The sequence below is a fragment of the Hemiscyllium ocellatum genome, chromosome 30, assembly GCF_020745735.1.
Source record: "Hemiscyllium ocellatum isolate sHemOce1 chromosome 30, sHemOce1.pat.X.cur, whole genome shotgun sequence".
In the NCBI taxonomy this organism is placed as follows: domain Eukaryota; kingdom Metazoa; phylum Chordata; class Chondrichthyes; order Orectolobiformes; family Hemiscylliidae; genus Hemiscyllium; species Hemiscyllium ocellatum.
Genome location: NC_083430.1, coordinates 45,185,855 through 45,199,875, shown reverse-complemented (window position 1 = coordinate 45,199,875; position 14,021 = coordinate 45,185,855). Strand labels below are relative to the sequence as shown.

Below are 14,021 nucleotides of genomic sequence, written 5' to 3'. Positions count from 1 at the left end.
ACCTCATAGACGTATGTGTGTGTTTACGTGCATATGAGGGAGAGGGGACGTGTATGTGTGTTCGTGCTTGATAGAGTGTGTGCACAAGTGTGGTGTGTGTGTGTGTGTGTGTGTGTGTGTGTGTGTGTGTGTGTGTGTGTGTGTGTGTGTGTGTGTGTGTGTGTGTGTGTGTGTAGTACCAACTTCCACCACTTACTCTGGCAGCTCATTCCATACAAGTACCACCCTCTGTGTGAAAATGTTGCCCCTTAGGTCTCTTTTATATCTTTCCCCTCTCACCCTAAACCTATGCCTTCTAGTTCTGGACTCCCTGACCCCAGAGAAAAGACTTTGCCTATCAACCCTACTGAAGCCCCTCATAATTTTGTAAACCTCTATAAGGTCACCCCTCAGCCTCCGATGCTCCAGGGAAAACAGCCCTAGCCCGTTCAGCCTCTCTCTATAGTTCAAATCTTCCAACCCTGGCAACATCCTTGTAAATCTTTTCTGAGCCCTTTCAAGTTTCACAACATCTTTTCGATAGGAAGGAGATCAGAATTGCACGCGATATTCCAACAGTGGCCTAACCAATGTCCTATACAGCTGCAACATGACCTCCCAACTCCTGTACTCAATGCTCTGACCAATAAAGGAAAGCATACCAAGCGCCTTCTTTACTAACCTATCTACCTGCAACTCCACTTTCAAGGAGCTATGAACCTGCACTCCAAGGTCTCTTTGTTCAGTAACACTCCCTAGGACCTTACCATTAAGTGTCTAAGTCCTGCTAAGATTTGCTTTCCCAAAATGCACAATTTATCTGAATTAAACTCCATCTGCCATCAGCCCATTGGCCCCTCTGGTCAAGATTCTATTGTACTCTGAGGTAATCCTCTTCATTGTCCACTACACCTCCAGTTTTGTTTTGGCTTTGTATATCTTCGGAAGGCAGTAGAAGTCAACTATGTGAGAAGTACATGGGATGAGAATGTGTAGGGTACTGTGAAGGACTGGATCAAAAATGTTGATCAATCTGTTTCATTCATGGGTGTTCTTTGATCGAATCGGCCGGTAGTTGTTTGTAGTGTTCCTGATTGTTTAGTTGTTGGTACACTTCCTTGCAGTGGTCTGTTCTATTCGGTATGACAATGGCTGCTCCTTTGTCTGCTGGTTTGATGACAATGTTGCAATTGGTCTTGGCAGCATGGATGGCATTGCGCTGTGCTCGAGTGACATTTTGCACCAACTTGTGTGTGTGGCTGATGAGTCTGGCATTCACATATTTCCTGATGGTTTGAGCATACATGTCAAGCCCAGGGCAATGGCCATCCAGAGTAGTCTAAGTTGACCCCTTCTTTGGCTGCTCTACCATGGTTCTCTCTGTAAACTGTTTTGGTTCGCGGTTGTCTCATTGGGCTCACTGCTGATATCCTGGAAGAATTTCTGGAGTCTCATTCATCTGATGAATTCCTCTGTGTTTGCTGCAAGACCAAAGGAGCCCATTTTGGTGGTAGGGCAAAACTTGAGCCTTTCAGGCGAGAACTTCAATCTCCATAAGATCATAAGATGTAGGAGTGGAAGTAAGGCCATTCAGCTCATCGAGTCCACTTCACCATTTAATCATGGCTGATTTCAACGCTACATACCCACACTGTTCCCTTGTAAGATTAAGAATTTGTCAATCTCTGCCTTGAAGACATTTAACGTCCCGGCCTCCACTGTGCTCTGTGGCAATGAATTCCACAGGCCCACCACTCTCTGGTTGAAGAAGTGTCTCCTTATTTCCATTCTAAATTGACCCCCTCTAATTCTAAGGCCGTGCCCATGGATCCTAGTATCCCCGCTGAGAAACAAATTTCCAGCATCCACCCTTTCTAAGCCATGCATTATCTTGTAAGTTTCTATTAGATCTCCTCTCAACCTTCTAAACTCTAATGAATACAATCCCAGGATTCTCAGCTGCTCATCGTATGTTAGGCTTCCCATTCCAGGGATCATCTGTGTGAATATCCGCTCTACACACTCCAATGCCAATATGTCTTTCCTGAGGTGTGGAGCCCAAAACTGGACACCGTATTCTAAATGGGGTCTAACTAGAGCTTTATAAAGTCTCAGTAACAAATCGCTGCTTTTACATTCCAATCCTCTTGAGATAAATGACATTATATTTGTTTTCTTCACCACAGACTCAACCTACAAGTCAACCTTTAGAGAATCCTGGACTAACACTCCCAGATTCCTTTATACTTTGGCTTTAGGAACTTTCTCACTATTTAGAAAATAGTCATCCCTATATTCTTTTTTCAGAAGTGCAAGTCCTCTCATTTGCTCACAGACCTCGTCCAATTGAAGGGTGTGGTCCGATAAGTTGACGATTGATTTTCCTGTAGTGGTGCTGTTTTCAACTGTGGTGCCAGGGTAGACTTGGCTATTGCTGGTGGTGATGCCAAATTTCGCCATTTTATTGTTCTTGGTATGCATGAAGGTAGTGTAGTTCCATCGCCTCATCTGCTTGGCAGTGTCTCATAACTGTACTGTAGCTTGAGCGCAAGCCGAGAATATGGACCCTATCTTGATTTCAAAGTTACAGTGAGCAGTTTGTGAGAGGTGTGATGGCAAAGTCTCAGTGTAGTCTGTGATTTAGATCAACTTGAGTGGGGTTTATGATCTGTAATCCTTTTGGGATCTTTCCTGCTTTCTTGCATTTCTGCAGAACTTGATGTCTGTGTCAATATCATAGAGTCATAGAGATGTACAGCACGGAAACAGGCCCTTCAGTCCAACTCCTCCATGCCAGCCAGATATCCTAACCTAATCTAGTCCTATTTGCCAGCACTTGTCCCATATTCCTCTGAACCCTTCCTATTCATATACCCATTCAGATGTCTTTTAAATCCGATCTTCATTGAGATCCTCTCTATTTTGAGCCAACAGTTGGTGGTGTTGATGGTCGCCATAATGTGGAGGTGCTGGTATTGGACTGCAGTGGGCAAAGTTAAAAATTACATACCACCACGCTATAGTGCAACAAATTTACTTGAAAGTATAAGCCTTTGGAGTGCTGCTCCTTTGTCAGGTAGTTTCTGGGGCAGTTACATAGGACACAGAATTTATAAGTAAAAGATCAAAGTGTAATACAACTAATGCAATGTATTACACAAACCTAGATGGCTGTTAAGTCGTTAATCACTTAGGATGGGGATGCAGTTTTTGATTGATTAATATGTAAATCCCAGAATTTCTTTCACAACATCGAGGTAACTTAAGGTTTTATCAGTGGATAAAAAAGATGACCTCTCACTATTCTCTAAATGTTGAGAAAGTTCCTAAAGCCAATGCATTAAAAGTGTGAGGTTAGAATCTGTCTGTATCTCAACCAAGCAGAAGCCAACCATCTGACCCATCAAGTCTGCTCTGCCATTCAGTGAGCTTGTGGCTGATCTGATAATTCTTGACACCACTTTCCTGCCTTTTCTTCATAGTTCCCTATCGATTGAAAATCTGTATATGTCAGCATTGAATATACTTAATGATCTAGCCTTCTGCTGTAAAGAATTCCAAACAAAAATATTCCTCATCTCTGTTTTAAATGGGAGACCCTTAACTTTGAGATTATACCATGTGGTCTGAGTCTGTCCCCCACAAGGAAAATAATCCGTCCACACCTAACCTGTCAAGCCTCTTAAGAATTTTATGTTTCAATAAGGCCTCCTTTCATTCTTCTAAACCTTATTGAGTGTAGGCCGAACCTAGTCAACTACATCTTTGCAAAAATTCCACCATACCTGGAATCAACCTAATGAACCTTCTCTGCCTCGTATCAAGATAGGAGATCCCTGATTTACAAATATCTGGCTTATGAACACGATCCCAGACAGAGGTTTAATTTAAAGAGCTGACATGCGAACATTTCCTGTGCTAATGAATAGATGCCTACATTGGCATCAGTGTCCTACATTGTGTTTCAATGTAGGTACAAATTGACTTGCAATTGGATTCCATTTGCAATGCAGGAACTGCTTGTATATTTTTGCTTAGATAAGCAGACTAAAACAATTTACAGTATTCCGGACATTCCTGACTAGTCCTTGCATAGGTCGAGCAAGACCTCAATGTTTATACTCCATTCCCTTTGAAATAAAAGTTAATAGTCCATTTACCCTCCTTATTGCCCACTGAATTTGGTTGCTGGCCTTTTGAGATTTATGCAAGAGGACCCAACTCTCTCTCCTGTAGCTTTTTTCAAACTTTTCCCCATTTAAATAATACTCAGCTTTTCTATTCTTCTGCTAAAGTGCATAACATCACATTTTCCTACATGATATATCATCTACCGGGTTTTGGCTTATTTGTTTTAACCTGTCTATTTTTCTTTGTGGACTCTTTGTATCATTCTCACTATTTTACTTCACACCTCTTTTTGTGTCATCCACCATCTTGGCAATTATACCATGACCTCTAACATCCAAGTCATTCATGTATATTGGAAATAATTGTGGCCACAGTACCAATCCATGTGGCAGCTCACTATCTTGAACATGCCTTGTTTACCACAATGATTTGTTTTCTGTTAGTTAGCCAATCCTCTACCATGCTAATATACCATCCCCAACGTCATGGGCTCTTATTAAATAATCTATGTGTGGTACGCTTGCAATGATTTTTGGAAATCCAAATATACTAATTATCTTCCTTGTTACTGTAATGAGTTTGTCAAGCATGCTTTCTTCCTCACGATACCGTCTTGATCCTGCTTGATGATATAATATATTTCTAAATATTCTGCTTTAACATCCTTTATAATAGACTCACCATTTTCCAAAAGACAAATGTTGAGCTAACTGGCCTGTAGTTACCCGTTTTTGTCTGTCTCCCGTTTTGAATAAGAATATTACTTTGGCAGCCTTCCCATGTGTTACATTGGTATTTTTGAAACCTTCATTATTTTACTTTTCGCATTTTTGGTTCTAAAGAATGGTCACTGGATCTAAAATGTTAATTCTGCTTTATCTCCACAGATGCTGCCAAACCTGCTGAGATTTTACAGCTATTTTTGATTTTGTTTCTGATATCCAGCATCCATAGTTCTTTGGCTTTTTGTTCAATTTTTAACAGCTAATATTTATTTCATTTTAAAACAGAGTTAAGCTAAAATATTCAGGTACCCATGCAGTAGTTATGTCAGAAACATCATTAATTTAACAAACAGGGATGCAGTTAGGTACTCTTGAATTTCTTAAGTGACAAAGATTTTGTAATTTTTTCTGACTCGCTTCACTAGTTCCATTGTTTGATAAAGTCAAATTAGGTATTTATAAAATTGGTCCCCAACTCCAAGGTTGTTGACAAGCAATGTTCATAAATTAAAAATATTTTAAATAGTTTTTTTTGTATCAGTATTGTAAAACATCTGTTTACCTGAGAATGACTTAACATGAGATGGGCTAACTTTAACTAAAATATTGAACACAAGATTAATGTTGTGAAGTCTCTAAACCCAGAAATTAAAGCAAATTCCACGTACCTAGTAACAGTAAATACTAAAACTACTGAAATCATAATGTGCACTCATGATGGTTCAAAGAATTAATAGAATACGTAAATTTCTTAATCACAATGCTGAAACCATTTAAAGAGTGTTAATGCTGTCATAACATTTTCTAAACACGACTGGAATTAACATAATTTTTTCACAACTGCTCTAAATATTTAGTTGGGTGCTGATATAATCCAGGAGCCATGGCGAGAAAGCAAGCTAATGTTTTGAGTCGAGCTGAGCTCTGATGAAGAGTTATCTAGACTCGAATTGTTAGCTTGCTTTCTCTCTCTGCATGCTACCTTCCCCGCTGTGATCTCCAGTAATTTTTGTTTTCAGTTATCTGCAGTAATTTGCTCTTGCAGACATAATCCAATTTGATTAAAGATTAACTTCAGTACCAGTGTTAAAATTTTAACTGATGGGGATATTGTAACACCCAAATATCTTCAGCTATTTAATCAATGACCTTCCCTCCATCATAAGGTCAGAAATGGGGATGTTCACCAATGATTGCATAATGCTCAGCACCGTTTGTGACTCCTCAGATACTGAAGCAGTGCATGTTAAAATACAACAAGATCTAGACAATATCCAGGCTTAGCCTGACAAGTGGCATGTAACATTCATGCCATACAAATGCCAGACTATGACCATCACCAATATGAGGCAATCTAACCATTACCTGTCGACATTCAATGGTGTTACCATCACTGAATCCCCTAATATCAACATCCTAGTAGTTACAATTGACCAGAAAGTCAACTAGATTCACCACAGAAATTGTGGCTATAAGAGCAGGTCAGAGGCTAGGCATACTGCGGTGACTTCCTGACTCCCCAAAGCCTATTCTTCATCTACAAGTCAGAGGGGTGATGGAATGCTCCCCACTTGCCTGCATGGGTACAGCTGTATTAACACTTCAGAATCTTAACACCATCCAGAACAAAACAGTTCATTTGATTGGTGCTACATCCACAAGCATCCGCTCCCTCCACCACCAATGCTCAGTGGCAGTAGTATGTGCGAACTACAAGGTGCACTTAAGAAATTCACCAAAGGTACTGAGACAACATCTGCTAAACCCTTGATCACTTTTATCTAGAAGGACAAGGGCAGCTGATACATGGAACATTGCCGCCTTTAAATTCCCCTTCAAGCCACTCATCATCGTGACTTGGAAATATATCAGTACTCCTTCAGTGTCACTGGGTTAAAATCATGGAATTCTCTTCCTAATGGCATTGTGGGTCAACCTATAGCAGGTGGACTGTAGCAGTTGAAGAAGGCAGCTCACCACCTGTTATGACACGGGGTAACCCCCACCAGCTAATTTAATTCAGCAACACCAAAATCTGTGAAAATTCAAGAGGCAAATAACTATCCCAAAAGTCCTGATTTGGAGATGCCGGTGTTGGATTGGGGCGTACAAAGTCACAAACCATACAACACCAGGTTATAGTCCAACAGGTTTATTTGGAAGTACTGGCTTTTAGAGCGCTGCTCCATTAGGTGGTTGTGGACTATTTTCAAATAAACCTGTTGAACTATAACCTGGAGTTGTGTGACTTTTAACTTTGTATATCCCAAAAGTCACTATTTATAGTAAAAATTAACTTTTTTAAAAGTTTAACAGAGAATAATTAACTAACAACTGTTTACAACTCATTTATCTAAACCTATCTTTTACCTTCCCCTCTACAATTACAGAAAAATTCAAATTTCAAAACTAGCCAGCTGTTGAAACTTCTCTTTGTATCTTCCTTTGTAGATTTGCTCTCCAGGTTGATGTTGATTTTTTTTTCTGTGCAAATTCCTTCTTTCAACAGGTACCTCAGAGTTCTTACTAGTAGCGTACATCTGTTGGTTGGATGGCAGTTCTCTCTTTGCTACTCTGACTAACTGTTCAAACTGTCTGATACTGATACCCCAAAATGTCAGATCATTTAATTGGTTTTAATCTTGTCAAAATACCAAATTCAAGCCTGGTTGGTGTTTGGTATGTTGGGGCATAATTTAAACTGATTGGCCGAATTTGAATTTGTTTTTCTCATAGCAGCCCAGCCAGTGTTAGCTGCTGTAACCAAGCTTTACATTGTTACCTTGTTCTGGACTCCCTGTGCCTCTCTAAGTTCCTGTTCGCTTTCAAATCTCTTAGAGGTACAGTACCCCTTACACCTTCATAACATACCACCTTCTCAAGGGCAACTAGGGATGGGCAATAAATGTTGATTAGCCAATGATGCTCACGTCCCACAAATGAATAAAAAGAGTTAACCTATCTATATCCCTTTATAAGCTCCTTCCAGCCTCTTCACAGCTCCTTTTCCTAACCATCTTCGTGTCATTAGCACATTTAGCTACCATACTTTTGGCCCCTCCATGCAAATCATTTATGTAAATGTTAAGGAGTTGAGATCCAATCACTGACCCCCATGCACCACTCATGATTTCCTTTCAGCTGAGAAAGACGTATTTATTCCTAGTACACCATGAGATTTTATTTTCTACAATAACCTTTTGATATGTCATTTTATCAAATGCCTTCTATATCCAACACATTCAATGGTTCATTGCCATCTAAAGCAGAAGTTCTTCAAAGAACCCCAATAAACTTGTTAAACATGATTTCCCTTTGACAAAACCATGTTGGCTCTGCTTGATTACTTTCAACTTATTTCAGTGCCCTGTTATAGGGTCTTTAATAATAGCTTCTAACATTTTCCTGATAACAAATGTTCAGCTAACTGGCCTGAAATTTCTTGATTTCTACTTCCCTTCCTTTTTGAATAAAGGAATTACATTACCTGTTTTCCAGTCTAAAGGAACCTTTCCTGAATCTAATGAGTTTGGAATATTAAAACCAATGCATCAACCCTTTCATTAGCTACATTTTTTTTGAGACCCTGGGATAAAATCTTGAGGACTTGGCAACAATTTACTTAGTGCTATTCCCTGGTAATTGTTATGAACCCAACCTGACCCGTCAAAATATTTTAAGATGATAATCTAGATCCTAATATTTTCTTAATTTTAATGCAAATGAGAAGTGCATATTCCAGATGCATTGTGACTGATCAAACTATGCAATACTAAGCAAAACACCATTTATTTAAATGCTGTAGTTAAAATACAACCAAAGGAAGAGAAATTTAGAGTATCTTGACTATTGAAAAACTTAACAGAATAATAGATACAGTAACTTACGAATTAACTGTTCCAATATAGTAACATCCCATACAGGTACACCTTTACAAAAAGGAAAATTCAAACACAGATTGTCACACGCAGTTTTTCCATCCAGCTGGTTTAAAAAAAAGACAAAATGCAGAGAGCGTAGTAGCACAGGAAATTTTCACTGGAGTTTCCAACTTCGTTTAGATCCTTATAACATCTGCTTAAAGCTAAACCCACTGATTTATGTGTGGATTGTCACAATGCCAATGCAGTTACAAAATCTGATTTATATCCTATTCACATTTGGAAGACTATTGAGAACGAAGGACTTATTCAGAAGATACTGGCAGTTACATTTATCCGCAAGAGTGAAAATAATTTTGGCTTTCATGACACTGAATGATCTATACCAGTTTAAAGTCATGCCATTTGGTATGAAAAATGCACCAGCCACTTTTTAAAGACTAACCAATAAAGTCATTTCTGGGTTACCCAAATGTGCGGTGTACATTGACGATCTGGTAATTTTTAATGACACATAGAAGGGACATTTGGAGTGCATATCAGAATTATTTGATTGACTTTGGGAGGCAAGCTTGGTGATAAACTTGGCTAAGAGTGAGTTCGTCAGAGCCCAAGTCACTTTCTTGGTCCATGTTATTTTCATGGCCCCACAGGATGTGAAAACAAGGGCTACTGGGGAGGTTCCCATACCATTGATAAGAGGGGAAGTACCATGATTCCTGGGATCAAGTGAATTTTATCCAAAGTTTGTACTGCATTTTAGCAGGGAGAAAATGAGGACTGCAGATGCTGGAGATCAGAGTCAAAAGGTTTGGTGCTGGAAAAGTACAGTCGTTCAGGCAGCATTTGAGGAGCAGGAGAGTCGGTGTTTTGAGCGTAAGTTCTTCAATTTTAGCAGTGTGATTGCTTCATTGACTGACTTATTGAAGAACTGCAGAAAATTCCAGTGGATTGCAGATTGTCAGAAGGCATTTGACAGCCTGAAAGCTGTGTTCTCATTGATAGCCACACCTAACTATGAAAAGCCATTCAAGGTGGCTATCAATGTGAGTGATGTGAGTGTCAGTGCTGTACTCTTACAAGAGATATCGAGAAGATAGTAAGACCTATTGATTATTTTTACAGCAACTTGAATGATCGTCAACTGAAATATTCAAAAATTGAGAAAGCAACCTTGACCTTGGTGTTGGTGTTACAATATTTCAACATTTACTTTGCCAGTAATTTGTTTGAGACAATTCTATTTACTGATCATAACCCATTAAAGTTTTTGGAGAAATTGAAAGACAACAATTCCAGTCTGTTTAGATGGTGCTTATTATTGCAGCAAATCAATTTGAAAATTATACATGTGGCATTATGAGAGAACAAAATTGCCACTGCATGATTGGGACTTCGATGAAGAAAAATGGAGGTGTTCAGTGGTGGGAATACAGATGACATAGACTATAGAAGTGAATGTTTACATGCTTATAGTCAATGTAATGTATATGCATTATAATGTATTAATAGCATAAGACTAAGGATTTTTGAAAATGAATCCATCTATGTATATTGATTATCCATTTTGATAAAGGGGGTGGTGTGATGTTGCTGTGGCTTAAAGAGGTTATTTTGTCCTAGTTTTTTTAAGACAGTTTTTAAGACAAACATGCCAAGCTGGCTACTGAAGACCCATGACATAAACATTTTGGGAGGACTTAGTCTTTTTTTAAAAGTTGGAACAATAGAAGCAGCCTGGCTGGGTGTGGTCATTTCTCACAGACCAGGATTTCTGGATTTTTTAGTTTTTAGGTTTAGCTTTAAGCTGTTGCTGTTAGAACCTCAACAGGGCAAAAACTGTTGGAGTTTTGAAGAAGTAGATGCTATCTTTTTCTTCTGTTGATTGCAGCTAGAAGCTGGGGTTTCTCCCTGCTACTGGGTTACCTGTGAAACAAATCTATCTTTCTGAACTTGGCTTTTTGTCAAGGAATATGTTTATGGGATATTACTATATTAGAACAGTTAATTAGTAGTAGTTACTCTATATCTATTATTCAGTTAAGTTTTCAGAAGAGTTAAGTTATTCTAAGTTCTTCTTTCTTTTGTTGCATTTTAATGAAAGTGTTTAAATAAATTGTATTTTGCTTCACATTAAATAGTTTGACCAATTGACTTGCATCTGGAACACAGCACTTTACATTTGCCTTTAAAATAAGAAAAGGTTAGAGTCAAAGTTACCTTCTTTAAAATATTTTGTGGGGCCTGGTCTGGTCCATAAACAGCAACCAAAGGATCTCTTACTATAAACAGTAATTCATCTTATCTCATTGGACAAAAGTAGGTCCAGTATAGCTTGCTCTCTGGTTGCTGCCATTGCATGCTTGTCTAATTAGTATTAAGGTGCGAGTGCTTTATTTAATTTATTGCTACTTCAAGAAGAATAATACCTAGTTTGGCTACGTTCTCATTGTTTCTGTCTATGCATCAACCCTTTCATTAGCTACATTTTTTTTTGAGACCCTGGGATAAAATCTTGATAAAAGCCTTCTTTTCTTTAGGCTCCTACATGATGGTGAACTCTTCACAGCACATTCAAGGCCAGAAAGCTCAACTGATCCTCCATTCTTTGAGTGAAAATTATGCTCACTGTATCCACTTCAGCTACTTTTTATATGACAGAGATGGATTTAGCCCTGGTTTACTCAATGTCTTCATCAGGGTCAATAATGGATCACTTGGTGATGCCGTTTGGAATGTATCAAAATCGCATGGGAAGCAGTGGTTACAGGCTGAACTCGCTGTTGGTACCTTCTACCCAGATAACTATCAGGTACGAGCCCTAGTTTTTCTTTTCCGGAGAATAAAATGACATTCACACCTAAACTGTGATCCTGAAGAGTTTTGTCAAGACTGTCCAGGGGTTTGTAGAAATATTGTTTCAAAAATGGGAAGGGGAGAAATAAAGATACTTGCAGTCAGATGAGTTCATGTCACTCTTTGCAACATTTCAGCCATGTTAAATATCTACCAAAGCTCATGGTGTATATCATCACACTCTTGACTTGTGTCTTTGTAGACATGGGACAGGATTTAGGGGAGTGAAGAGGTGAGTTACTTGCTGTGGAGTTCCTAACTACTGACCTGCTCTGGTAGCCACTATTTATTTGGCTAGTCCAATTCAGTTTATGATCATTGGTAACCCCCAGGATGAAGACAGTGAAAGAATCACCTTTGCATGTCAAAGGATGATGTTTGGAATCTCTCATGTTGTAGTGAACCAGTGAAGGGATTCGGTTAATTCCAATCGACTTTAGTTTTGCTTGGGCTCCTTGCTGTTGCACTCAGTCAAATTTGCCTTTGATCTTAAAGACAGTCACCCTCACTCACCTCTAGAATTCAACTCTTTTGTCCATGCTTGAACCAGGGCTGTAATGAGGTTAGGAACCGAGTGGAGAAAGTGATGCTGGAGATCAGAGCTGAAAATGTGTTGCTGGAAAGGCGCAGCAGGTCAGGCAGCATCCAAGGAGCATGAGAATCGCTGTTTCGGGCATGAGCCCTTCTTGAGGAATTGAGTGGTCTAGTGGAACCCAAACAGGCCATCATGAGTAGGTTATTGCGTATGGGCTTGATAGTACTATTGGTGACATGTTAAACACTTTACTGCCCCATCACTCTACTGATTACTGATGACTGAGAATAATCAGTTGGGTTGGATTTTTCTAGAAGAACAGGGAACTCAACCACCTGTAATTTTCCCTATAAGCCACTCACCTTTCTAACCTGGAACTGTGTTGCCGTTCCTTCACTGTTACTGAATCAAAACTCTGGTACTTCCTTTCTAACAGCACAGTGGGTGTACCTACATCATGTGGAATGCAATAATTCTACAATGAATCTCTCTACCATCTTTCAAGGATAATTAGGGATGGCCTACATGTGACTCCAGAGCCGCAACAATGTGGTTGACTCTCAACTGCCCTCTGAAATGGCCTAGCAAGCCACTCAGTTGCATCAATTGCTAAAAAGTTACAACAAAGAAATGAAACTGGATGGACAACCTGGCATCGACCATGGAACCGGAAAAGACAATGGCAAAAACACAAACAACTTTGTCGACCATGCAAAGTCCTCCTTACCAACATGTGGGGGCTAGTGCCGAAATTAGGAGACATGTCTCACCAACTGGTCAAGCAACAGCCTGACATAGTCATTGTTACGGAATGATATCTTACAGATAACACCCCAGACACCAGAATTACCATCCCTGAATATGTCCTGTCCCACTGGCAGCACAGACCCAGCAGAGGCAGTGACACAGTGGTATGCAGTAGGGAGGGAGTTTCCCTGGGAGTCCTTGACATTGACTCTGGACCCCATGAAATCTTATGGCTTCAGGTTAAACATGGCAAGGAAACCTCTTAGTGGTTACCAGGTCCTGTCCTCCTTCGGCTGATGAATCAGTACTCCTCCATGTTGAACAACACTTGGAGGAAGCAGTGAGGATGGCAAGGGCACACAATGTACTCTGGATGGGGGATTTCAATGTCCACCACTAAGAGTGGCTTGGCAGCAACATTACTGATCGAGCTGGTTGGGTCCTAAAGGATATAGCTGCTAGACTGAGTCTGTGGCAGGTGGTGAAGGATCAACAAGAAGAAAAATCATACTTGACCTCATCCTTACTAAGCTGTTGGCTGCAGAAGCATCTGTCCATGACAGTATAGATAAAAGTGACCACTGCTCTATCCTTGTGGAGACTACGTCCCGCCTTCACATTGAGTACAACCTCCATCGTGGTACTATCATTGTGCTAAATGATAGACTTCGAACCAATAAAGACTGGGCATTCATGAGGTGCTGTGGGCTATTAACCATAGCAGAACAGTACTCCAGCACAATCTGCAACCTAATGGCCTGGAATAACCCCCATTCAACCATTACCATCAAGCCAGGGGATCAACCCTGGTTCAATGGAGAGTGCAGGAGGGTATGCTAGAGCAGCATCAGGCATACCTAAAAATGAGATGTCAACCTGGTGAAGCTACTAAACAGGACTACTAGTGTGCCAAATGGCATAAGCAGTGAGTGACAGAGCGAAGTGATCCCACAACCAATGGCTCAGATCTGCAACCCTTCCACTTCCAGTCATGAATGGTGGCAGACAATTAAATAACTCACCAGAGGAAGGCTCCACAAATATTCCCATCCTCAATGATGGAGGAGCCCAGTACATCAGTGCAAAAGATAAGGCTGATGCATTCGCAACAATTTTCAGTCAGAAGTGCCCAGTGGATGATCCATCTCGGGCTCCTCCAGTGGTCCC

General features: G+C 40.0%; 1 protein-coding gene across 1 annotated transcript in view; it reads left to right on the top strand.

Moving 5' to 3' along the window:
- Nucleotides 1-14,021, top strand: part of LOC132829823 (receptor-type tyrosine-protein phosphatase U-like) — a 492,619-nt gene that overhangs the window by 133,347 nt on the left and 345,251 nt on the right. The window contains exon 3 of the mRNA XM_060847187.1: nt 11,257-11,528. Within this exon, the coding sequence (XP_060703170.1) occupies nt 11,257-11,528 (272 nt within the window). The remainder of the gene's footprint in view (nt 1-11,256; nt 11,529-14,021) is intronic.